General features: G+C 42.4%; 1 protein-coding gene and 1 long non-coding RNA gene across 2 annotated transcripts in view; one reads left to right on the top strand and one right to left on the bottom strand.

Moving 5' to 3' along the window:
• Window positions 1-6,556: 6,556 nt before the first annotated feature.
• Window positions 6,557-13,672, bottom strand: LOC309350471. Its single transcript, XR_014160411.1, has 3 exons — window positions 13,542-13,672; window positions 8,806-8,901; window positions 6,557-6,695 (listed from the first exon to the last, which is right to left on the bottom strand). It is a non-coding gene; the product is annotated as an uncharacterized lncRNA (long non-coding RNA).
• Window positions 6,682-26,696, top strand: part of BMPR1B (bone morphogenetic protein receptor type 1B) — a 75,535-nt gene continuing 55,520 nt past the window's right edge. Inside the window, exon 1 of the mRNA XM_081876962.1 lies at window positions 6,682-6,875. Coding sequence (XP_081733088.1) covers window positions 6,803-6,875 — 73 coding nt within the window. The 5' untranslated portion in view covers window positions 6,682-6,802. The remainder of the gene's footprint in view (window positions 6,876-26,696) is intronic.

Genomic DNA, 26,696 nt, shown 5'->3' with positions numbered 1-26,696 from the left:
AAGCTTACTGGTGTAAGAAATGGCTGCTGCCCAAATGAAGTATCACAGAATAGCCTGGAGAAGAGAAGGTTAAGGGGTGATATGATAGCCATGTTCAAATATGTAAAAGGATGACACATAGAGGAGGGAGAAAGGTTGTTTTCTGCTGCTCCAGAGAAGCGGACACGGAGCAATGGTTCCAAACTACAAGAAAGAAGATTCCACCTAAACATTAGGAAGAACTTCCTGACAGTAAGAGCTGTTTGACAGTGGAATTTGCTGCCAAGGAGTGTGGTGGAGTCTCCTTCTTTAGAGGTCTTTAAGCAGAGGCTTGACAACCATATGTCAGGAGTGCTCTGATGGTGTTTCCTGCTTGGCAGGGGGTTGGACTCGATGGCCCTTGTGGTCTCTTCCAACTCTATGATTCTATGAGAATAGTAGAAGAGTAGAATTGGAAGGGATCCCGAGGGTCTTTTAGTCCAGCCCTATGCAATGCAGGAATCCTGCCCACAGCCATCCCTGGGTGTGTTCGAACCACCAACCTCCAAGTTAGCAGCCAGACTTATTAAACTTTAGCTGTGCTGTCACATTGGAAGTAGAGGGAAAGGCTGTGTAGAACGTTACTGTTTACTCTGGTTTCAGCATGCTCCCACTGCTGGTTTTTTGTATCCATGTACACATGGCATTACCCACAATGGAGCAGAGCTATCCTGACGTTTCTTAAGAAATACTACTGTTGATGTGTTTTCCCTCAATACAAAAGTTTAAGCCAAAGTCACTTTGCAGTTAGTCTGAGCTGTTCACTTTTGAGATAGCCATTGTGCATACAGTGGTACCTCGGGTTATGAACGTAATTCGTTCTGGAGGTCCATTCTTAACCTGAAACCGTTCTTAACCTGAGGTACCACTTTAGCTAATGGCGTCTCCTGCTGCCGCCGTGCCGCCAGCACACAATTTCTGTTCTCATCCTGAGTTAAAGTTCTTAACCCGAGGTACTACTTCCGGGTTAGCGGAGTTTGTAACCCGAAGTGTTTGTAACCCAAAGCGTTTGTAACCCGAGGTACAACTGTATGCAGATGACAGCTTCAGTTATAGGTGTGGGAAAACCAAAGAGACAACACCCATGCCCACCCCCTCTCTGGTATGTACAACAGTGTGCAAATGTGACTTGAAATACAGTGGGCGGGGGCAACAACCTCACTCCATTTTAAGCTGCTAATGTGCATATAGTCTTGGTAGGCTATGGGCTCGGTCTAGATAGAAGCACAAGCAGTCCTCATGAGTATATTGGCCCTTTCCTTCTCTAAAGTGGCGTGACAGTGATGGATAAACCACACTTTTGCAAGCACTGCATATGCTGACAAGTAAGTTCTGTTAGGAAACTCGCAAAGTGGCGTTGAAACAAAGCAGACACGTTCACGATACATTAGGAACTGTAATAGAATCAGTTTTGTGACATGAAAAATGTTGTGAGATGAGCCACAAATAGGTTCCTGGGCTAGCTAGTACAAACATGTACAAATGACACCTGTTCAGAAAGAAAGGAGAGAGATGGGAAATAGATGTCTCTCTGTGTGTTTCGTTTGTTCTCTTTACCTTTTACGATCAATATTTATCTTCGCTTTCAGTTTTGCATGATATGTACATAGGCCTGATTCGTAGCATTATTCTTGTAATATGGTTGATGTTGAAACTTCACCATATGATACTCAGACTAATCTGTGCATGTTTTGATCATGGCGGCTGCATGGTTACTTCTCTCATTGATGTCCCATCCTTGATAGCTCAGAGGGCAGAGAGGTGTTGGTGTAGAATGGGGTAGTCAATGAGCTCCCAGTGTCATTGGACTACAGCTCCCATCATCCCTGGCCTTTGTCCATTCTGGCTGGGACTGATGGGAGTTGAGGTCCATCAACATCTGGCTATGCCCAAGTAAATATGTACCGTCACTGGAAATTGCACTTTATCATGTAAATGTTTTCTAGAGATTTTAATTAATTAAACTAGGAGCCTGGTACCTGGCATTGCTTGGAATTCCAAACAACAACAACAACATCAGTGCAGTTTTGAAATCAGTGGTTAAAAACTGTGTTGTTTTGAAATGTTTAGAAACGGCAGCCACTGTTATCCAAACATAGATAGAAACCTACTCTTTGAACTGAGGAACCATCACACACCATTTGGTTGTGATACCTTAAGAAATGTCCAGATGCATAGCAAGCAAACAACTTTGCAAAATATGTAATGAATTTTATTCGGGGGTTTTCAGCCCAGTATCTTCCCAGCCACATGTTTATTGTAAAGCGCATAAGCAGCACGTGAGGGCAGTTGCCATCCCTAGCTGTTATTCCAGAAGCATGCTGCCTTTGATCTTGGAGAATCTGTCGAAGCCTCCATCCCTATTAGTCATGGTGGGGAAAGCCTCTTCCCCACCCAAGTATGTCACTACTTCACAATGTAGTGCTGTTCCAGTTCCAAACCTCTTAGCCTGTGGTTGGTGAGGAGAGAACTTAACCACAAGTCCTAGTTCAGAGGCCACACTCCTAGTTCAGAGGCCACACTAAGTCAAACCTTGGTTTTGCTCATGCAGTGCATTTAGCAGAAAGGGCAAGGGAGGAACTAAGTGAGTACAAACTGCTCTCTGGGAGATCCAATATGCATTCAGGCTGCATTCACACGACAGTTTATTTGATTTTCATGACTCTTACATTCCACATTATATTTGAGCTTTTGCACAACATAAAAGCTACTTCTGGAACAACAGTGCAGGTTTACTGCTTTTTTTGTATTATTCGCTTCCAGAAAACATCCACCTGTAAATAATACAGAAATATTCCACTATAGTTCTGGAATTGGCTTTTTACATCCTGTGAAAACTCAAATACAATGTTGGGGAAACGTAGTGAAAACAGAACAAATTGTGATGTGAATGCAGCCGCAGTGTCACTAAGTTCATAATATTGTGCGAACCAAGCCATTGTCTCCTTTTGATTTTACATATGTTTTTAATGTATGTTTACATGTGTTTCAATACTTTGGGCCCACATGCATACGAGTAATCTCCATTTAATCCTCTAGATTTACTTCTGAGTGGGCATGGTTAGGGGTACAGTTAGTGTTGGAATTCTATTCCAATTCCTTTGGGATTCTTGGATGGAAAGGCGGTCTACAAACGACTCCAACAAACAAATAATGAAGACAGCAGCATCTTCAGCTTTTATTTTATGTTGTTATTTACAATGTTAATCCCTACTTCGACCAGACTTTGGTGCATGAAACCCTGTAGGAGCCAGCCTGGGTGTGGAGATGGCTTTTTATGCCAAATCCTCTGTGTCTGCTTATTCTTCACTTTTTTCAGGAAGGGGTTCCTCCTCAGATAGTTTTTGAGTCCCTTCACTGAATACCACCATGCTCCTTCCTTCCTCTGTTCCTTTTTCCCTGCCCAGGAACGGGACACACATTCCTGTTGCCCTATGTTTTAACCTTCCACAGTCTAGGAGGAAATGCCAAGTATGGAACTCCTAACGCCTCTGTTCCTCCTGCTTCTTCACACTGCCCTCTAGTTCACTTCATGTTTCAGTTCTTGCCATCCTTGTGGCCACCACTGTCCTGTTAGAATTCCTGCTCCGTGATTGCAGTAATAGGATTTTTGTCTTTCACATGATGGTGTATATTTTGACTCCACAGAGTGGGAAGTGACTGAGGCAGGATGTTTGTGTTACTGGGTTCCGTGAAGTGGGACTTTTGTCCTTTGTTTTTTCTCTTTGCTGTCTGATGCTAGAGAGAGAGGGAGCCATGTTGCAGTGCTCCGTGTGTGTTTATATGTAAATAAAGTAGATTAGCCAAAATGCTGAGTTGCTGAGGTCTGTTACGCAACCGTGCAAACTCTGCGGATCCCTAAGTGTGCCGGTGTCGGTTGGCATCGGTCACTGTGATGTTCGGGCAGAAGAAAGCTTTTGAAGCTCCCGAACGAACAACCAGGAGGGAGAGAACATGCCAGTCAGGCATATGTCTCTGCCAGGCTCCTACTCGAGTGTAGGCTGAACTCCTGACATGTCCTACCCACCAAACAGAATCTTCTCCGCACACACTGCCTTTTTCTTGCAGTATTATAAGGACAACAGTATTGTTTGGGCCAGAGGTTCGGTTGTTATTTTCAGAAATGGGAATTCTTTCAATTAAGATCAGACCCTTAGAGAAACTACTGTTAAGAAAGAAACAAAATGAAAGGGTGTCCTGCTGATTTTGGAACATAAGAAACTGCTTTGTACTCAGTCACACCATTGGTTTGTCTAGTTCAGTATTGCTGACACTGACTGGCAGCAGCTCTCCAGGTTCCGGGCTGGAGGCTTAACAAGCCCTAACTGGAGAACCAGGGTTTGAACTTGGGATCTTTTGCATACAAAGCTAATGTTTTACTACTGAATTATGACCCATTTTTAAAATTTCAATAATGTGATGTTGTGATTTTTTTTTTATAAAAAAAAAACACTTTGTATAAAGTATATATGGTAAGAAATGGTGAAATATTGGTTTGTGCAATATATTCAGTTATATTGCATATACGTATATTTTTAATGACCCCTCCACTGTTGGTATACTGGTACGCTTGTATTTTTTGATTCAATGTGCACTATCCTTTTCATCTAGTTTAACTTCTAAATTCATCATGAAAGACTGAGTCTTGTGTCAAAATAATATGTTTTGTGGTTGTTGAAGAGCATAGGTGTATTTCACCTGCACAACCTTTCTTTGATTAGATCAAAATAACCTAGATGTCACCCACAGAAAATGGTTTGTGGCTGCTCAGTAAATATATAACATTAAACTACAAACAACATGTACTGCCATATTTTGATATCGGGGTTATGGCTAATCTGCTATTGTGGGTGCCCAAAAGCAAGTGGATATGCTATCTTGCAAAAACATCAGGAACCCAGGCTTACAAAGTGGAGCCAGGTTTGGCCCCAGACATTCTAGTAACTAGCAGTGCCATCTTCTCCATGTCTTTTCAGGAGTAAGTCCCAGTGAGTTTTTAACAGGGCTTGGTGCTGTGATCCCAACGACTGAGCCTAGGGCTTGCTGATCAGAAGGTCGGTGGTTCAGATCCCCACGATAGGGTGAGCTCCCGTTGCTCAGTCCCTGCTGCTGCCAATCTAGCAGTTTGAAAGCACATCAAAGTGCAAGTAGATAAATAGGTACCACTCCGGTGGGAAGGTAAACAGCATTTCCGTGCTCTGCTCTGGTTCACCAGAAGCGGCTTAGTCATGCTGGCCACATGACCCGGAAGCTGTACACCGGCTCCCTCGGCCAATAAAGCGAGATGAGCGCCGCAACCCCAGAGTCGGCCACGACTGGACCTAATGGTCAGGGGTCCCTTTACCTTTACCCACAGGTAAGAGGGCATAGGACTGTTGTCTAATAGTGATGCACCCAAACTTCAGAATCAAACTTCCCAAGTCCAAAATTTCTAGAGTAGTTCTTCTCTTCCACCTCCAGATTTCTGGAGTTTGAGCTTAGCTCATAATAAGCCGAGCCTCTACCTCCCCAGGAGCAGCCTCCAGCCACCTCACTGCTGAAACTTGCCTTACAGCAAGGATGCAAGGCGCTAGGCATTCATTAGGCCCTGCAACGACAAAAGCTATGTGCGATGTGATTTCCCAGTGGTTCTGGATCCTTAGCAAAGGAACCCTTGAATGGGACAATTCCTAGGAATCCTTAGCATGCATTCTTGGCACCAGGAGCCAAGGAAATCATAGACTCTTGGTGCTTTGGGTTCTTATGAAAGGACACTTCTGGGGCACCAGCGTTCCATGCAGAGAGTTAAGGAGAAGAGCAGGGAGCCTTGCAGAAGCGATGGAGAGCATTCAGAGCCCCAGCTTGTTCCAGATCTTGTGTTTCCAGTGGCGTCTCCAAAAGTGTGATGGAGCTTTGATGGAGCTGTGCTTAAAATAGTAATTGGGCCTGATCAAAAATGAGCCGAAATTAGCCTGTGTTTAGGAAAGCCCAGTTTGAGTAATATCACCCATCACTATAGAAACAACGAAAAAATATTTCTGATGATTAATCACCCTTTAAAACCTGCAGATTGATGTGCCCACTTCCTTCTGCCTCACCGTATGACTGGTGCCGAGTGGAATACACAGTGATCTAAAGCTCGGTTTACTTAAAATGCCACTTTTTAAAAACTTTTTTTTTTTGCCTTGCTTCCTCGGGAATAGGCTGAAATGAGAAGCCAAACAAACAACTTTTAAAAACCCCATAATTTGAAGCTGCGCAACTTTCTGTTGCTCAGTGCAAAGCATGGTTAACAAGCTAATTCGAACTGATGAAATCACAGTTGTACTTTTGTTTTCATAATAACGCCTGGCAGTTTGGTACTTTCTTTGTATTCCTCAAGGATCTCCTGGCCTTGTTTTGTGCACATGAGTGTAAAAGAGAAGAGAGGAGCTGAAATCTCTCTGTCTCTGTCTCTCTGGCTGCAGTTTACACACATTCCCAGTGTGGGCAGCGATCAGTCCATGCTCCTGTCTCAGGAATCCAGTCCGGCTTGAGAGCCTTGCTGCCCTTTTGTTGTCCTCCCCACGAGGGTGATCAGTTGAGGACTATGTGGTGACAGAACCAGTTTGTAACAGGCTTGTCTTTCACCTTCTCCTCTCCAGGCTTTGCTGGCAAGACTCATGTGAGGATCTGAGAGAGGCGGGAGTGCAAAAGGGCTGCAAAGTGAAATAAGAAAAGGAAAGAAACGGGAGATTTAAACCACAAGCAAATCACTGCTGCTGCTGCTGCTGCTGCTGCTGCTACTACTACTACTGCTACTGCAATGAACTGGCTAGAAGAACCAAACTGGAGGTTTCACGTTTCCCTCCTCATGCTGCTCTCGATGCACACCAGGGGTAAGGAGATAAAATGTTGTGCAATGTACTTCTGACAGGGTGCTGATGAGCTGAAGATAGCCTCTAACTGCTCTGTTGCTATTGTGAAATGGAAAACTTAGGGGAGAGTAGCTTGGAGTTTGCAAGCCACCGGTGCTTTGTGCAAAATAAAAAAAGTTCAGCAGTTTAATAGCTTGTGCACAACACCATTAGGGCAGTGCATGGGAATTGAAAGCTGATGTGTGTTAAACTTGCAAGCCTCTACTTTACTGCATTTTTCTTCGCCTTCCCTGCATTTTAGTCACGTTGCCATTTGCTTTTGAGTAGGGTGATAGCATTCTGAAGTTTATAGAAGCAGCAAAACGCCGTTAAGGTCGTTTTGGTATCAGTAGCAACTGATGTTTGCTCTTACACTGTTGATACAGTTCTTTGAAATTACTTCAGGGATGTGTTGGAGTAAAATTATGCAAAAAAGGAAAAAAATCTAAGCGGGAATTTAGAGATTTATGCCTTTATTTTTTAAAAAGATTACTTTTTAAAAAGGAAGCTGAGTTGAATGCAAATGATTGGGAAACATGAGTCAGCATAATAACTTTTAGCTTGTTTAAAAGGACTGAAAAGGTTCTCATTTTAAAAAGGGGAAAGTGAAGAATGAAGTTAATGAATGAACTGCACAGGAAACAAGTATCTGGGAAGTTTTAAAAGAATGTATAAATCGACATTTGCCAAAGGGAAATTTTGAACTGAATACAAACTGGTATAAATAAATGTGTTTAGTTAACGGTTTAGTTATAAGGATGATGTATCTTTAGAACTGTGAAGATGCTCTGACAGAAGCCAGAACTTAGGACCATTCTAGTTGTTATTTAATTAATTCATGAATCACCTTTTGCATTTGTTTCAAGGCATGTTACAAACATACCATAAACAGCTAAAAATTCTTTTAAAAAGTACAAATGTAACTAAAAATAGGGTTTTTTCTGTATTGTTTTTAAACCTAATGCAGATATATTTTCATATGGCTGGAAAAGCTTGTGTAAACGAAATTGTCTTCAGTTGTTTCTGGAAAGTACATCTAGTGGTTTGCTTGTTGTATGTCAGCAGGGATGCTGCTCCACAAAACGGGCCACTACACTGAAGGCCCTGCTCTGAGTTCTTGCATCTGATATTTCGGGGACTTTAAGGAGAAATTCTCCTGCACAACACAGTGATCTACTGGGAATATAAGGAATAAGCTGTTCTCTCAAGTAACCTTGTCCTGAGCTGTATTGGATCTTATGTGTTAGTACCAAAATCTTGAACTTTCCCTGGTAGCAGACTGGAAACAAGTGCAAATCCAGAAAATATCGTATTGTACCTTGATAGTAGTTTGTCCCCCCAAACAACCTAGCCACTGTGTTCTGCACTTGCTGCTGCTGCCCGACCAACCTCAAGAGTAGCCCCACATAGAGTGTATGGCAGTAATCCAACCTTGATGTTACTAATGCATGGGCAAGTGTGGTCAAGCTGTCACGATTCAAAAACAGTCAGAGCCACCTTACCAGTCAGTGCTTCTTTTCTTTAAAAAATGCTTAGGGATACTCTCATTTTCCTACTCATATTAAAATACTGCCCCTCAATGAGGCCAAACTTAGATTCACAAAATGTTTAGGGGTATGCGTACCCCTGCGTCCACCCAGAAAAAAGCACTGTTACCAGCCATAGCTTGGTCAAATGCACCCTTGGCTACTGAGGAGACCTACGCCCCCAGTAACAGGGCTAGATCTATTATTTATTTACTTATTGCACTTATTAGATTTATAATCTTAAAACTAGTAGAAAACCAAAACAGAAGAAAAACCTGAACACATGCATAGATATAAAACGGATCAAGGTGCACCCACAAACTACACACTACATTCAGGGAGACTGGGACCCCATTTACTGACTTCTCATCCTGGGAATCCCCCACCTCTGACTTGCCAGGATTCTGACCCAGTTGTTAGCCCTCAAAGTCCACCACTGCATCTGGACATCAGGGCCTGCTCGACCATTCCTGATTCAGATGCTATCGAGAAAAAAAGTTGGGTTTGATCAGTGCCCTGATGACACTTCATTCCATATCTCCCACTGACCACTCCTGGTGATTTCATATAGATAGATGTTAAACAGCACAGGATACAATAGAGTGTTCTTTGGTACCACACAGCTCAAGAGTCATGGGGCTGAGGAACACTAATCTAATGCTACCTTCTTCAGCTGCCCCTGGAGATGAAACCAGAACCACTGGAGAACCACCAGGCAAGAGTGTTCAAGGAGGAAGTGGCCTGTAGGAGGTGGGTGGCCTGAAGGCTACATTTGGCCCTTGGGACTGAAGTTCTAAACCCTGGCCATAAAGTATAAGAACTGGAAGGGGCAGTCCTTTGATACAAATAAATTAATGTATGGTTGTTGGTTTGTTTGTTTTTTAAAAAAACTTTTCTCAAAGATGTATCGTTTTTTCCTCTCATAGGTTAGAGAACAAATTGGTAGGCTTCTGTGTGTGTGTGTGTGTGTGTGTGTGTTTGTGTGCAAATGATTCCCAGCTCTACCTCTCCTTCAAATCAGATCCAGTGAGGTCGGTGAAGGTGGTTGGCAGATGGATGGTGGTTAACAGATTGAAGTTGAAACAGAAGTACTGTTTTGGGGGGACGGGCAGGTGGATGTGGAGGACTCCCTGTTCCTGAACAGGGTAACTGTGCCCCTGAAAGACCAGCTGTGCAGCCTGGGAGTCATTTTGGACTCACAGCTGTCCATGGAGGCACAGGTCCATTCTGTGTCCAGGACAGCTGTCTAGCAGTTCCATCTGGTACGCAGCCTGAGACCCTACCTGTCCACTGACTTTCTCACCAGAATAGTGCATGCCCTGGTTATCTCCTGCTTGGACTGCTTCAATGCGCTCTATGTGGGGCCACCTTTGAGGGTGACTTGGAAACTACAACAAATCCAGAATTCTGCAGCTAGACTGGGAGTGGCTGCTGGAACCATATAACACCGGTCCTAAAGGATCTTCACTGGTTCCCAGTACATTTCCAGGCACAATTCAGAGTGTTGGTGCTGACCTTTAAAGGCATAAATGGCCTTGACTGAGTATACCTGAAGCAGTGTCTCCACCCCCTTCGCTCAGCCCGGACACTGTGGTCCAGCTCCGAGGGCCTTCTGGCGTTTCCCTCACTGCAAGTTGCGAAGTTACAGGGGACCAGGCAAAGGGTCTTCTCAGTAGTGGTGCCCTCCCTGTGGAACACCCTCTCTTCAGATGTCAAGGAGATAAAAAATGACACAAGACATCTGAAGGCAGCCCTGGAATGGGAGGTTTTTAATACTTGAAGTTTTATGTTTTTAGATATGCTGTAAGCCGTCCAGAGTGGCTGGGGAAACCCAGCCAGTTGGGCAGGGTATTAAAAAAAAATTCTTATTAATCTGTGATTGTGAATTAAAGTGGTAATATGTAGCTAAGTTGTACTCTGAGTAGATCCATTAAATTTAATGAACAAAAGTTAGGTTCATCAGTTAAAATGAGTCCACTCTTAATAAAACTTAGTTGAATACCACTCAAGGTTTATAGGATTTTGTGTTTCCTGTGTCACTCCTATAAGATGCATGAGTGCACCCAAATTCACCTGTTCTGTCACTGTATCTTTGCTGGTGTGTGTTTTGGTGGCAGAAGTGTTCATGGCAATCTGTTGGTGTTTCATGGCTTCCATCAAATCCTATTGCCAGCAGATACTGAATATAAGAATATGCTCCAAATCTACTTCATGGGTTTCTAGAATTTTGGAAATATGTTTACTGTTGTGCTGGAGTCATTTGTGGCTGGCTATCTTTCCTGCTGTTCTGTAAGATGTGGTGCTAGTTTGAGAGACATTAATTTTCCATCATTCTTTGTTCCACTCCTTTTAACATCCCAGAGCATTTTCTGGGAATGAAGCTCCATTGCAAAAACTTGTTTCCAAGTAAGCGTACTGCTGTAGATCACATTCTGTGTGAAAATCCGATTGTACAAGCACAGGTGCTCGTTTTTAATCTCGGAGGACCCATTAGAAAGAAAACGTTCCAATATTACTGAGGAAGTTGGAGGAGCGGCTTTGGAAAAATTAAAGAAGCCTTAAACAGATTTTGAATATATAGATTATATTCCATTGCCAGATGCTGGGCAGCTCCTCCCACATTAAAACACAGATTCTTAATAGTTTGGCTGACCCTCAAGGGAAACAGATCTGTACTAAGATATGAACATCTGTAAGGGCGTGGAAAGAGTTATGCAGGAAACCTGCAGTGGACAGCTGAAAGGCAAACACTGACAATCTCTCTACCCAACGAAATGGAATTTTGTTGTCTTATTAGGCCTATTCCAAATGGGAAACATGAGAAAAAGTAAAATAAATATGAAGGAATACAAAGTCAAATTAGGAGAACTAATTCAGTTTAACATGTGATATGTTATCAATTTTCATGTAACAATATTCGTCCATTCAAATACACAGTCATCCTCCTTGCTTTTTCCTTTGCTTATAGGAGCATTTGTTAGCTACATAGAACCCTGATATTTGCTGCATACATAGGCAAAGATAAATCTATCTTACTTCACTTAAAGTTAGGATATTTATACTTGTTTTCACACAGAGACTAAAAAGATACCCCAAGGTATTTCCAGGTCAAAAGTAGAAGAGGTGTCTCTTCTATTACAGTAGGAAACCATTGATGGGGGTAGCGACAATGAACCACAGGCATAGTTTACAGATCATGGGCTTCATTTACACTATACATTTGAAGTAGCGATGGCTTCTCTCAAAGAATCCTGGGAATTGTAGTTTACTGTGGGGCAGGGAGCTTTCAGGAGACTCTGTATTCTCACAGAGCTACAATTCCCATAGTAGTTTTAACAATCAATCCTTCTTCCCAGGGAACTCTGGGAATTGTACTTCTGTGAGGGGAATGGGGGTGGGTGTCTGTAAGCAATTCCCAGCACTTTTAAAATCAACCGTTCTTAAGGTTTTTGGGGAGAAGCCATGACAAATTAAAGTGGTATGATACTGCTTCATATGTATAGTGCAGATGGGGCCAGACTATGGATTATGACTGTGATTATGTGAACATGCTGGCTCCGGGGGGAGGGGGGGAGCTTGCACCTGCTTTGGTCCTCCCTGGTCCTTTAAGCAAAGCGTGGTGGGGCAGCTATGCTGAAGTTTGTCTGAGCCCAAGATTATGGTTTGATCAGGCTTCCTCAACCTCGGCCCTCCAGATGTTTTTGGCCTACAACTCCCATGATCCCTAGCTAGCAGGACCAGTGGTCAGGGATGATGAGAACTGTAGGCTCAAAACTTTTGGAGGGCCGAGGTTGAGGAAGCCTGGTTTAGATCATGGGTAGGCAAACTAAGGCCTGGGGGCTGGATCCGGCCCAATCGCCTCCTAAATCTGGCCCGCAGACGGTCCAGGAATCAGCGTGTTTTTACGTGAGTAGAATGTGTCCTTTTAGGAGGCCCCATTAGCTAAAGTGGTGCTTCAGGTTAAGAACAGTTTCAGGTTAAGAACGGACCTCCGGAACGAATTAAATATTTAACCCGAGGTACCGCTGTAATTAAAATTATATTTAGCATATTAAAATTATATCATATGATTTATTATAGTGGTATAAATCAGAGTTTTGACCTGTGAAGAAGAAATTTCATTTTAACAAAGATACAGCTAAAATGACTTATGAATTATAGTGGTCTGCAGCATCCATATCAGTCACCAACCCCCCCCCCCTAACATCTCCTTTGGTATTACTTAACAAAAGAATAGTACCACAGCATTATTATAACACCATTATGTTTGGCATAGGTTAGGCAAAAATGTTCTGTGAGTTTTTGCCTCAGCTATTTTTTTTCTAGGATTGTTTGAGGGTGTCAAGAAATGTGGCTAGATATTATGCAATAGGACCTGTGTTGCCAGGGTATTGCTCTTTGTAGTAGAAATTTCACAGGGTTGGAAGCCACAAGGAATGTACTGTAGGCAAAATGGGGCCATTAAGATGCAACACAGAAGTATTTTTTTCCAGCATGTTCAGGGTAGCCCCAAGGTTAGGAAAATACAGGAAACTCTTTTTTAAAACAACAACAACAACAACAAAACAATGAGACAAAATGTCTAAAAACAGCCCAGTGGGAACTTAACAGGCTCGTTAGCCATGGTATGCAGAGTGACAGCTGGAAAGAAGAAAACCTAGAGAACACAGAGAAAAGAGTAGAATGATTGGTTTATGGATAATGGGTGAGATCAGTGTGTCCAACATAATTCCACCACTTTGTAACTTGTGGACTGGCTGTATATTTCTATGCAACTGTCCATAAGAGGGTGTGTACATGAATGTTGTGTATGAGGAACAGACAATGTGTCACAGTCTTCTGTCATGTTCTTCAATAATACTTTTCCAGAATAAAATGATATTGGGCACCATATGGAAAAAACGTAGTGGAAGTTGCAGTAGTTAAGGACAGTTGCCACCTGTCTGTCTCAGGAGACAATGGAGTGTGCCTCCAGAGGTGAATCAGTGTGTGAAGTGACCTCTGTGGAGCGCAAGCCCTGGGCAGTGTGTCTGGAGGTCCTGGGCTGCCCAGACGACAAGACCTCCCTCTGGGCCTTGCTGATGTTGCCCAGAGGAAAGCAGAGCAATACGTTTGGTGTTGCCTTAACTGCAGGAGTTTCCGGAAAAAGGAATACAAGACTCCATCCAATCATCATAGAGACTTCAGTCCGGATTTGTGTAGAGTTTACTCCTTAGCCTTCCCCTCCCCGAAGATGTCCTGCAAGGCAGCGGAGATTTAGTTTTCCTTTTCCTAGATGGGCTACCTTCCCAGGTGGACAAGCCCCATCTGCCCCTCACTTCCCTCTGCATCATGTGTAGGCACAGTTGTTAACACAGAGTCATGACTGTGACCTGGTTCTCATGTCACAGTAAGCCAAACTATGGTTTATGAGGACCGTGTGGATGTGTGGGCTTCAAAAGAACAGTTACTTTGCTCTTCCCAGGTCTTTTTCACTCCAAGGTGGTTTCTTCTTAATTACAGTTCATGATGACTGAGGAGAGTGCTTAACCACAAGTCAAAGTTTGGAAAACATGCTGAGTGTGGAGTAAATTAGACCAGGGAAGAGGAAAGCAACTGTGTCTTCCTCTCCAAGAGTCTGCACACGCATGTGGTCCCAGGAAGCCATGGCTTCCTGTGACATGTGAACCAGGGGTGTGGGTGTGTTTATATTTAATACTGTGATAGCTGCAGTGGTGTCCCTCTGAAAAAAAGAGGATTGTAGGTACAGTGGTGCCTCGCAAGACGAAATTAATCCGTTCCGTGAGGCTCTTCGTATAGCGGTTTTTTCGTCTTGCGAAGCAAGCCCATTGACAGCTTAGCGGATTAGCGCTATTAGCGGTTTAGTGGCTTTTAGCGGATCAGCTGTTAAGCGGCTTATCAGCGGATCAGCTGATAAGCGGCTTAGCGGCTTAGGAAAAGGGGGGGAAAAAGGGGGGGAAACCCACAGGAACTCGCAAGACATTTCGTCTTGCGAAGCAAGCCCATAGGGAAATTCGTTTTGCAAAGCACCTCCAAAATGGAAAACCCTTTTGTCTAGCGGGTTTTCCGTCTTGCGAGGCGTTTGTCTTGCGGGGCACCACTGTACTGACTTGAGGACTGTTGCCCCAAGGTTTTACAGTACATCCATTCCTTGGCGTTCCTGTTAAATTTTCTGCTAAAAATTTCAGTAAACACAACTTGTGCTCAGTATTGCAGATGCTTGAAATTTTATCTCATCTGTGATTTTTTCCCAAGGGAGAAATGATACAAACTTGGCATCCTTTTTCATCTCTCTCTCCCTCCCTCCCATTTACGTTGTGGAAAAGGTATAATATTCCAAGTCATCTTCCAAACTGGTAATAATGCATTTTTCCTTTTTGGCCATAAGATGAAGCTGTCTATATTTATTAACGATTATATTTATTATTTATAAAGCAACTAACGTAAGTAGGCACTGTACAAAAAAATAAATAAAAATAAAAATCAGGCTAACAAGTCCCTGGCTCTAAATCTGCAATCTAATAATCCCAAATTGCTGCATTTTAACTGCTCAGCAAAATTTGACAAGTTTATTACGTCTACATATTTATTTAATTGGTTAGTATGGATTGTATTAAGTGACTGCGTCAAAGTGATACATTTTAATCTGTGCATTTTATTGGACACATGTCTCTAGCTAAGTTATTTGCTATGTCTTTAAAAAAAGAAAAAGTTGCCGTCCAAAAAAGTTGAATAAATATGTTGCTTTCTGTAATGTTGATGTGTTTCTAGAAATGAATGTGAGTTACACTTGATGCCTGCCTAAGTACTTCTCTTTAGAGGGAGAAAACAGCTATCACTGTGATAATTCATTCCTGTATTTGGCAGTTATTGAATGCCCCGTGGGGGAAAATGCTTAGAAGACTAAAGCTGCAATATGTTTTGCATATCTCCACTCATGGAGACACTTCTCAAAAGAGGAGCTTTAGTGCCAGCACAACACAAGAAAATCAGTAGCATGAAAGACCTTCTAAGAGTGCTGATGTGGTTAAAGCTCTACCTACTCTTTATATTTCCTTGAATTTAATTCCTAGCTGTTTTTGCTTTGTGACCCCATTATTTTCTGCAATAGGCTGCATTCTGAGATGCTGTATTGTTGGGAAAGAAATTTACCCATGTAGTTTCATTGGTGGGTATAGTTTATGGCACTAATCAGGATTAGTACCAGTGACTCTAGCTTCTGGAATGTACAGGGACTAAAGTCTTAGCTGGTTACATGAAACAAAAGCAACTTAAAGACATGTGTGAAGATCTCCATTTTAATCAGACCTGTCTCAGTGTGGGGGAAAGTGGGTGGCGTTGGGGTTTTGTTTTGTTTTGTTCAGAAAGAACCCCCCCCCCCCAATTTCTCTCTCTTAAGCTTAAAGCAATCCTCCTTGCAGATTTAATTTTCATCAATATTTCACCTCTTTCTTCTGCTTGATTTAGCCCATGAAAACACTGTTGAGATACCTGATATTTTGCCTAGCCAGATGCGTTTCATTTTCAAAAAGGGTACCCTAAGCAAGAGCCTGTTTCTTTCCAGAAGCTGCTTGTTATTTTGGTGGTTTTGGAACAGTTCTTCTGTGAATACAGCTGGCAGTGGCTGATGACTTGACTAGCAAAAATTGGATTCCACCTTCTTTGCATGGCCTGTAGGAGTGACAGATGGATTTATTAGCTTTATATATCCCCCCATGGAACTCCAGATGGCATGCATAGTGTTCTTCTGGGCAGTATCCCCACCAGGCACCCTCCAGCCCCCAGGAGTGATGTGTGAAGGAAGGTGGAGTTGCAGTGGCATCCCCCCAGTGGCAATAGCACTGACGGTCACTGGGATGGCTAGGAAAGAGGGTGGGGGAGTCAAGGGAGATCCATGTTGTTGCTGGTTGTCCCGCAAATATGTACTCACTGCATGGCCACCACCTGTGCAGGTGTCCCCAGCCTCACCACCATCTCATGCCCATCTTGGCTGCCTATGGGAAGAGGATGTTGCTGTAGCTTAGCTTATCACTGCTGCCAGGCCCAGGCAGCATGCTTCACTTTAACAAGGGACACATCCACACAGTTTTCTGCTTGTCCCATGCTTTCTAAGCACAGATCCAAGAAGTTTTGCTTTGCCCTGCTGCTTTCCCCAAGAACACCCACTCTTTAGTGCTAAGTCAGGACAAACGGCAATCTGCTGGAAAACCTGATAGCCGTTTGTTCCGATTCTGTGCTGAACTGTGGGAAAGCAGTTGTGCAGACGGAAGTAAGGATGAGCCCAAGGTGTCTGCCTCACCACCTGCCTTCAGCCATTGCCCAGCTCTTTTAAGCATTCGTTCTTGAGTACAGTAGCTGCTTCAACTCTCTTAGTCATGGAATTGCCCAACAAGAAGACACTCTTTCGTTTAATCTGCACAGCCTCTGCATCCCTGATAGATAGCTTTGACCTTGTTACAGACTGCATTAGAGACTGCCTCAAACAGCTTTCAGAAACTAGGACCATGCATATATGGGGAGGGGGGGGGAGTTTTTTCTGGGTGGTGGTGGTGGTAAGCAGGTTGTCCAAAATCACAACCATTCAGGGTTTCAAATGGTTTTAAACACAATTTTAGAAGGATTTCCCCCCCTCCAAAGAATAGTTTATAAAACAACTTAAATGCACATCTCCCCATCTAGAATGTAAAACCGAAACAAGTTGCTTTATTTCGCTTTGTTAGCAGAGCCCACTTCTGCCTAATCAGATATTATTTAGGTAAACTCTAACATTACAGTATTGATTCATCGTTTTCAATGTTTTATTAATGTATTCTCCTCTTCCCTCTTGTGCTCATTGGTAATTCGATGTGCGGAGCTCCCACAATCGCCAGTTTAGGTTTCTGATGAGCACTGTCATCTCCCCCTCTCTGCCCCCACAATAAAATATGTTTGTGAATACTGTTTTGAGAAGCAAATTACCGCCACGGTGCTTGCAAAACGATCTCCAGTTACTATACTTTTACTTCTAATGGAAGTGTGCACCTTAGCCATGTGTTTGGGTGAATGTGCACTCTGGATTTGTGGCTGAGCTTTTAAAGTCCTGTGTTCGATTCTTAAAAGGGTTTTTAAGGAGCTAATTAAAGATGTGGTACAAATGGGACAGCGGTTTGTCTTTACAAGGCTATTAGTGAAAACAACAAGATTTGCCTTTCACTTCTGGCATGTCAGCCTTCAAGATTTACGTGTGTGTGTGTGTGTGTGTTAAAAACTGTCATTGTGGTTTCAGATGTATTGTCACCAGTGGTGACCTTGTTAAACTAATGACAAAGGAGAAGGGGCGGAATCGTCTTACTGTAGTCTCCTTAATTAATAAATGTCCTTGCACAGTACAGCTGCTTTCACCCAGCTGTATTCTGTTTGGCACTGCTTTTTTAGGTTTTGCAGTCCTTAAGGTGGCTGCAAACATGGATAAGTCTGATTTGTATCTAACTGTTTAGCACCTTGAGGATTCCAGATGCCTTATTTATAAAAGGGTTTATTTTTTTACCCATCGTGACTTTGTAACTGTGGAGAAATGTTTGAAGATGGCGAGCGTACCTCCTTAATAAATCTTAGAAATCATCACAGTTCTTGTTGACCATGACTACCTCCACTGTTAGTGACAACCTGCTTCTGAATGCCCATTTTGGGAACCATAGGTTGCAAGAGCACTGTTACACTCGGGTCCTACTTGTGAACTTTGCATAAGGCATCTGGGCTCCCACTGTGGGAACAGGATGATGGGCTAGATGGGTCTTTGGCCTGATGCAGTAGGATTCTTCTTATGTTCTTACCATTGGCCAAGGAGCCAAGTGCTATGTTTTGAGGCATCTGAGTGCAATATTTCACTCCAGGATTGTACTCAAAGACAGAATGAGGGCAGGCTCCCGGCTGGTGCATTCCCCTCAACTCAGGGAAAAGTGAGTAAATGAAACGAGAAAAGGCTGGATTTATTCAGGGACAGACTATGTCAGCAAAAGACCCAAACTTGTGGTTGAACTATTGCCTGAACATGTATTTCCCTGTGGTTAGTATTGCCCAGCCTTGGCTTTTGCTGTCCATCTAGATCTAACTTCTCTATCCTTCCCTACCGTCAAGCTCCCAACTCTTGCTAAGAAAGAAAGAGAAAGAAAGAAAGAAGTTGCAATTCCTTCTAAAAACTTGGAACATTGAAGCAGAATCAATTTATAATCAACAAGAAGTTGAACACAAACAGTTGTGATTTACATAGTTAACTTTGCTGCCTTGAGTTTTGCATTCAAAGAAATGTGGGATCTAAATGTACTAAAATAAAAATAAAGTAGTTGTGATCACAGTTTATTTTTTAAAGTTAGAAATAGTATTATCAAGGTAGCTTGTAGTATGTAAAAGATTTTCACTTCTTTCAGGGGCTTGAAAATAATTATTCCTACAAGATAGTGTTAATCCCTCTTGGCCCTGCAAAGCAACAGCCTGTTAGTTGAATGCATTTTCCACAAAAGTGCAGTGTTTACTCCTGTTGTATAAGAGCTGCTGACTCTGATATATACTTCTGTGAAAGAAAATGAATAGTAAGGAAGTAGGGATTAAAATCTCCTTATCTGCACGGGGCTGTTAATCTTGTAAAATAAGGAAAAGCCTCCCTGCTTGCCATCTCCTGTTTTCCCCCCCTTGTTCCCTTTTCACTATTTCTGTGGGAGTAATTCGAGGTTAAGCAAAACATGGACTCTTCCTGTCAGCAGCTTGGGATGGAGTAGAGAATGTGGATTAAAACACATAAACAAAGCTGAAGCTTTTCCTTCAGAACTGCCTCTACAAACGATTTCCAAAACCATCAGCATCACAATGCTAAGTTTAGACTGGTTGTTTCAAATATCTTTATGTCCCCTTCCAAAGAATAAAGCTGGATGTGGTGTCCTCTTTGAGAATAGTCTCAAAAGATGTCCAGGAGGGCTATGCACTTTAGGATTATTGTCACTGAAACTTTTTAGGCACATACCACAGTGAAATTCAAGGCATTTCAGCAATGCTCAAAATGCACAGTGCTTGTTTCTGTAGTGCTCACATCCCACACATAAAAAAGGAGTTTTCATTTCTCCAAGTAGAAATTGAATTGCCACTCTTCCACTGCTAAGGTGGAGCTTATAGGGTCTACTTATATACAGCAGTTCTCTAGTGCTATATCTGTCCATCTAATGGGATGGTGTTGAAATGCAGGGTTGTGTCTGTTAAGTTGTGGGTGAACATATCAGACGACACAGCGATTCTTCAAACAGCTCTTGTTTATTCACAGGCCAGAACAGAACTGAACTGAAGGGTTCAGCCAGCCTGCTTATATAGAGCTCCACTAGAATGCAACAGTAACCACTTTCTGTAACGATCCAATCACTGAACGTCACTTTCAATCCCTTATTTGCATTTGTGGACCTGAGTGAAAACTATCTACAGTATCCCCCTGCTGGCCCAGGATGAGAACTTCAGTACATAACAGTGTCTTAATGTTATTTGACATCTTAGCATTCTCTCTCCCTCTCCTAAGAAGCTACTTACTCTGGAGCATGTTGTGGTTCCTTCCCCGTAATTCTGTGGGATTTATTTGGGTGATGTGTTAAATCATGGAATAGGAACTTTTTTTCATGGCCAATGCTTGGCTTGATGTCCAAACACAGGCACTGTAAAGGCACTGTCCAACCTGTCCCCCCCCCCCAAAAAAAAGTTCTCTTAAACAATTTCTAGAGTAAGGGCTCCATTTTGGGGGGAAACATCATGCTGGTTTTTGGGGGGTGGGGATAAGATGCAAAAAGATGCAGCCCAAGCCTGGAACCCCCAACTTGGGAGTGTGCCATTTTGGGGGATAAGGCTTAATTCTTGCAAATTTCTTCAGTGAGTGGTCTTAAAAATCTGTTTTTGGGTGTGAGGAATTCAAATCTGCTGTTATATTTGTGACTGGGCAACATTTAGCCTGGTAAGTCTACATTTGATGCAGAAGCACATAAGCAGCTTACGTAAAGTCAAATAATTTTAATTTTACCTTCTGAAAATGTCTGGCAATGCTAAATAATAATAAAGAGTGAAAATAATATTAATATGTAATATAACCGCAAGTGCTTGGCAATCATTGTAATGGTTTCTGTGCAATTTTACACACGTTTTGCAAAACTAAATTATATTAATATCTTTTGAATTCCAAGGTCATGTTATAAGATGTTAGCACCCCTTCATTTTTGGAATTTGAAAGTTAAAAAATGCAACATGCCTGTGCAAACCATGGGCATTGTGGTATAAACTTGGCATCTGCCAAGGTCCCCTGCCTCAATAAATTTTTATTGGTTTTTAATTGAAAATAGGTTTTTTTTTTTTTTGCTTTCTGGAGGGGATTGTTTGGTTGAGTGGGGTTGATTGCTTTTTTGTCCTTTTTTGTAGGTGTTTTGCCTGTTTGGGGGGCAGGGGGGGGAGAGGCTTCTGAGTGCTGCCAGTTTTTCTGCTCCCCAAAATATCCATGAGTCCCAAAAAGTTTAGAGACCTAGGCTAAGCTGTGCTTTGCCTATTTCTAGAACCTAACCTTTTTTTGTGCTTGCAAAAGATGTGCAGTTTAATGTTGCGTGGCTATGGTCTTGGTATCCAAGGTGAGTTATGGTCCGTGTTGCGTATTCATCACAAACAACTAACTCCAAATTTAATCTTATGAAAAGTCATGTTCTCAAATATTTCATAATTGTACCATTTGCAGAATGGCAGGCAGCCAGTAAGGCACTGAATAGTCATTTCTGTCCATCGCCCTGTCTGTCTAGCTAACAGTGTGTGCTGGTTTTTGTCTTGCAGACATTACACAGTTCTCTGTCAAGGGAACCTACTTTATATTTAGACGTGCAATAAATTAGCCTTGGAGAAGGCCCAAGCCATTCAGCTGTATTTCTTTGCAAAGCAAGCTGTATGTTTATCAGACAAGAGTTTTTGGATACAGTGTTTTCTTTAAGCTCACCTGCTTGGTACTGAAATGTTAAAAGTCAATGTTAAGACCAGAAATCTCAGCTTTAAAGAACATTAGCTGGTATAGCTTCTATTTTTACACATACCCCTTTTCTTCTAGATTCCCCATATTTCATTATGATTTGTGTACAACTCCCAACTTCCTTAGCGTTGCGGGTTATCTTTGGTTACCTAGGTAAATACTGTATAATATTTTTTGCGATTTGATGACAAATGAGTCCTAGGAAGCCAGCTGATAAAGTGATACGGTGATTAACGTGGACTGGAGAGGCCCGAGTTCAAATTCCTCTTTGCTTATTTCTGCATCTAAAAGATTTCCTCCTGGCCCATTAATCAAAGATTCCCAAAGCAACTAGCAACATGTTTTAACACACATGGGCTGTATCCAACATTGCATTGAGTGGAAGGCAGCTTGTGTGCTGGATCTTTCTCTTCTGACCTCTGTGCCCCCTGGAAAGCCTCTCCTAATGGTTGAGGGACCTATAGAACATTGTGGTCCATGTCACCTGATACTACTTGGGGCAGGGGTGAATTGCCCAAAATTATGCAAAGGAAACATGTGCCAAAGGAGGACAACATCATTCCTTCTCAATCCATTTCCTTCTCCCCTGCTGTCCTAGATGACACATATCACAAAATTTGGTAGGTCCCCTGATACTTTGAAGAGGCTTTTAAGGAGTTATGAGGATAGCAGGTGGGAGGAAGTGAAGGGGGGGGGGCTTTCCTTCCACATGTGTGGTGTTGGGCACACTCCAGTATCCACAATAACCTTGCTTAAAAACTAAATTTAAAACAGGCATGAAACTGAATGAGCTGGTTCAACGCCACAGCATATGAAGAGACCTCATGCCTGTGTTACCCCTTGTTGCTAACCCCTCACACTTTCAGGCTTCCTTCCTTTGTTCCAAGTTGTCAGTAAAACACAGTTACTTGTGGCTAGCTTGACATGAACCCTGAGCTGAGAGAGATTTTGAGCACATGTGGACAGTGGCATAGCAATCCCAGCCAGTGCATCCCTGGGGCGGACCAAAGTTGATGAGCTTCTTTTGTTTTTCTTCTGAAACTCGATGTAGCTAGCGTACACGGTTATATCAAAACGGTGAAGTAGGTTAGGCCGAGACGCAGAATGAGTGGCTGAAGATTCCCCAATGAACTTCATAGATGACTCTTAATTGCTTTACTATGCTGGGTAGTTGAGGTGGGGAAGAATAAAAATGTAATAGATAAATAAGGAGGAGTCAGAAGCACTTTTCTTAAGGGCAGAGTTGTTCCTTCCCTTTGCTTGTCAAATCCCATTAGTTTCTGAGCCAGTTGGCTAAGATGGCAATTTGCTGCTCTACAGATGGTGTGCATGTTTAATTGGTTGCAAAGGACACATGGCTGCTTTCCTGAACTGGTGGTTATTTTGGTTGCTGCCCTGGGTGTAGTGGACCAATCAAGTGTACTTGACAATATTAGACTTCTTACTCAGCCTAAATGTCTGCATTTACTTTAGCCCTTGGGTATACGACCTTTGTAGATAGCATATCTGAGTCAAAGATGACTTTTCTTATTCTGCTTTGAATAATGTGGATATAATGTCCACTTGCATTCTTACCTAGCACTGGAGAGTCAAAAATCTACATTGTCAGTTTAGTTATTGACCGGTACAGAAGTACAATGCGTCACGGTGAATGAATGGTTAGAGTGTCACTTAATGAATGTCAATAGCATGTGTCTTGATAGAGCTTTGTGCCCTGCCGTTAGTAGTGGATTATTTTGAGTAGTTCTACTGCCCTAGCCAGATTAATAACACATGCAATTTATTTTAAAATGCTACATGCTGAGTGGAATGATTCCGACAACCTTAATGATGCTACTGATTAGACAATTAAGTGTGTTTACTAAATATGAACACATTTAAAATACTAAAGGGAAGAATATTAAGAAGCTACCTTGCCAGAAAGGAACATTCGGAACTAGCAAGGAGTTTACTGTATTGTGCAACCTGCACTTGTTTTAAGAGAAGGGCTGTAGCTCAGTGGTAGAAAACATCTGCTATGTGTACAGAAGATCCCAGGTTCAGTTCCCAACATCTCCAGGTTGGACTAGGGCTGGTGGGATGTGTGGAATCCTGCTTGAATTCCTTTCCCTCTCTTAGTCTAACCTGTTTCAACGGCTAGCCATGAGGATAAAATGAAAGGGTGGTCTATGTGTGTGTTTCCCCCCACCAAAGGATGGGACATGTCTGTAATTAATGCATTAATTAATTATCATTGAAAAATGCTATGGGGATTTTGCTGTGTAAAGAGCTTTAGCCCTCCAAAAGTACATAGAATGCTGTTAGTAGGAAAGCCCCAAAAGGCTTTTGCAGCTTTCAGATGTTTGGATAAATAGGAAAGCTATTTAAAGCAGATTGCAATGCCACACAGTAAGAGAAGGGTGGCCTCCTCATTAGGGCCTCTTAGCACTACCGAGGCATTATTTTTCCAGTCAGCTGGAAAAGGAATTAAAATGAGGTTCCACATGGCACTCAATGCAAAACCGTAGTTCCCATACAAATCTGGCAGTACCTCCTCCCATGGCTTAAGATTCCACCACATTGAGAAGCAAGGCCCATTGCTTGTAAAAGGCCCGGTTCTCTCTGCCTTTTGTTGCTGTTTATGTGTTCTACAAACTAACGTGGGAACCACTGTTGCTTGCGAGTCATTTTTCAAGTCACACAGCTATCCTTGTTTTATATCTGCATGCACAGTTCTTGTTGGCAGAAAAGAAGTGTGTTGCATCTAACCAAGTTGTTCTCAGAGTAGGCCCATTGAAATTAATGGACCTAAACTAGTCATATCAGTGGCTCTATGTATTCTGAGTGTGATTGGATGCAATCCAGTGTGGGGAAAAAGCAACAATTCATGATATTTGACTTGCCTCTAAAAAGCATCATATTTGAAAATGCCCTCCACGTATGCAAATCTGTTCCAGAAAATCTCTTTGCCACAAAAAGCCAAATCCTCTCTTTCTTTTCCCTTTTAGTTTTTCTTCATTATACCCATGTGCACAGCACAATAACAATTTTAAAATGTAGTCACTTACAGCTATTCTGTAAAGAGGAAATTATTTCCATGGTGAATATGATTAATCACAGAAGATTGCAGTGGCGGCCAATAAATACAATGTCATGCAAATCCAATTACAGTACATAAATCTTAAGGATAATTGTGTTTGTTAAATTAAAAGAGCAAATCTAATGATTGCATCGGATTGGATAAATGGTTGTGCACAGGAGCTGTCTGATGCTGTTTTGTGTTGCTTACTAAAGGAATGAGAGAAAGATGCCCATCTTTTCCTCATAGCAACATTTTAGTTTCACAGCAACCATGGTATTAACTGTGTGTGTGTGTGTGTGTGTGTGTGTGTGTGTGTGTGTATATATATATATATATATATATATATATATATATATATATATATATATATAGTGTTACGTATTGCTCGTCTTAAGGTCTTGTAGCTTCATCCCCTTTTGCTTAATCCACATCCATTAAGTATGAACCCCCTCCTATCAGCCCAAACTAGCATAGCCCAAGGACTGGGGGGTGATGTGAGCTGTGGCCCTGCAAATGTTATTGTCTGCAAGTTCCCCATTCCCACTTTAAAGCAGATGGCAAAGGTTAGCAGTGAGCTTCTTCCCCTCTTTGCGTGTACAATACATTCCTGAAGGGTGGAGTGATGGCGAGGAAACCACCCGTGCATCAGAAAATAGCTCTGCTAGACATGTTGCTACCTTCAAACGGCATTTGTTTAGGTTTAGCAAGACTTTTCCCACTCGGAGGATATAAATCTCATAGAGATTTTCCTCAAATAGAAATGTTCAGCTGCTTTTCCTGTGAAGGCTCCTGCTGCAGGAGCACTAGAACATTCAAATTTATAAACAAAACAAAAGGAGAAAGAAGATTCTGGAAGCCAGTCTGAAAAAGAAATTTACAACAACAGTGTATATAGTTTACTTTCTCCTTGGGACTCTGGGTTGCATCATGGCACCAGAAGCTGGGACAAATGAAGCCGGCTACTACTCTTTTTTGAAAACCGCCCACTTGCGTGCAGCAAGGTTGCTTCTAGGACGGCAGTCGTTTTGCTCCATAAAGCTCTACTTGGTCTGAGAGAAACGGATCTGCAAATGTCATGCTGGGTTTGCTCAGAGGCTGGCCAAATGGCGCTCAGTAAATTTGTTATTTCATTCTCGGGAGTGTCAAAGGCGCTGTCTGAACGGAAGTGCATTATAAAGATAAAATGCACTGTCCCCATTTAAAAGCTAATCAAATAACTGAGAATGTAGACGTTTATGGGCCACGAAGGCATGCTTCTTGTCGAAAAACAAATGGAGACTTGTAAAATGGGGGGGGGGAACCACTCTTACCCCCCTAAATTCATAGAGCACTCTGTTGTTGTTGTTTTTCACAAGCATGCACACAGAAGGAAAACATTTCTGTTCACCTCATTTCCCTTCCAGATTGCAGGACACAATAATGCTTTTTTAATTAACTGCTTTTCACAGACAGGAGAATGTTCTGAAGTGACTAACAACATAAAAGCATTAAAACTCCAATCTACTCTCACTTAGGCAAAAATGGAGAGTGATTACTGGTATTTGAGTGGCTTCATAGAGATGTTAAACAACATGATACATGAAATAGAACCCTGCTGGATCCCAAAGCAATAATGCCAATAAGTTTCACAGAAACGACTCAGCACAAACCTCTGCCATTGGCTGAATCACAGGAAAGCATTAACTGCAACAACACTCTGGCGCGGCCTATCTAGAAAAGTACCATGTCTGATGCTAATGAAAGCCACTTGTTCCAGGAAAATTAACAGGGCCACACTCTTCCAGCCCCTCTCATGGCAAAGGTCGTCCCAGCTTCTATGCCAAAACCCGGCCTCTGAAACACAGTTGAAATGGATTTAGAAAATCACTTGTCCAGCAGCTTATTTTCTCAAGCACCTTGCCTGGGAAAGGAATGTTAGCTACTGGCTGAGAGTTGTGTGATTTAGATCAGGAAAATGAGTACAGGTAGATAGATACCTCCCACCCCCCAGGTTATTACAGCTTTCTTTGACAAAACAGGGACCACCTGGACTCTCAGACAGGCATTTACAACCTTTTGGGTCCAGCTGGGACATTCTCTCACTGCTATATGTAATAAGCCAAGAGGGTCAAGGGTCGAGCTTGCAAGCGGTCAGCCAGGCTTGCCAAACACCTTGTCCTCAGGTCTTAAAGATGGAATGACATCTGATAAAATTGGACCAGATGGTG

This window comes from Podarcis erhardii (assembly GCF_964252035.2).
Source record: "Podarcis erhardii genome assembly, chromosome: 9".
Classification (NCBI taxonomy): Eukaryota; Metazoa; Chordata; class Lepidosauria; order Squamata; family Lacertidae; genus Podarcis; species Podarcis erhardii.
This window is presented reverse-complemented; position numbering and strand designations above follow the sequence as displayed.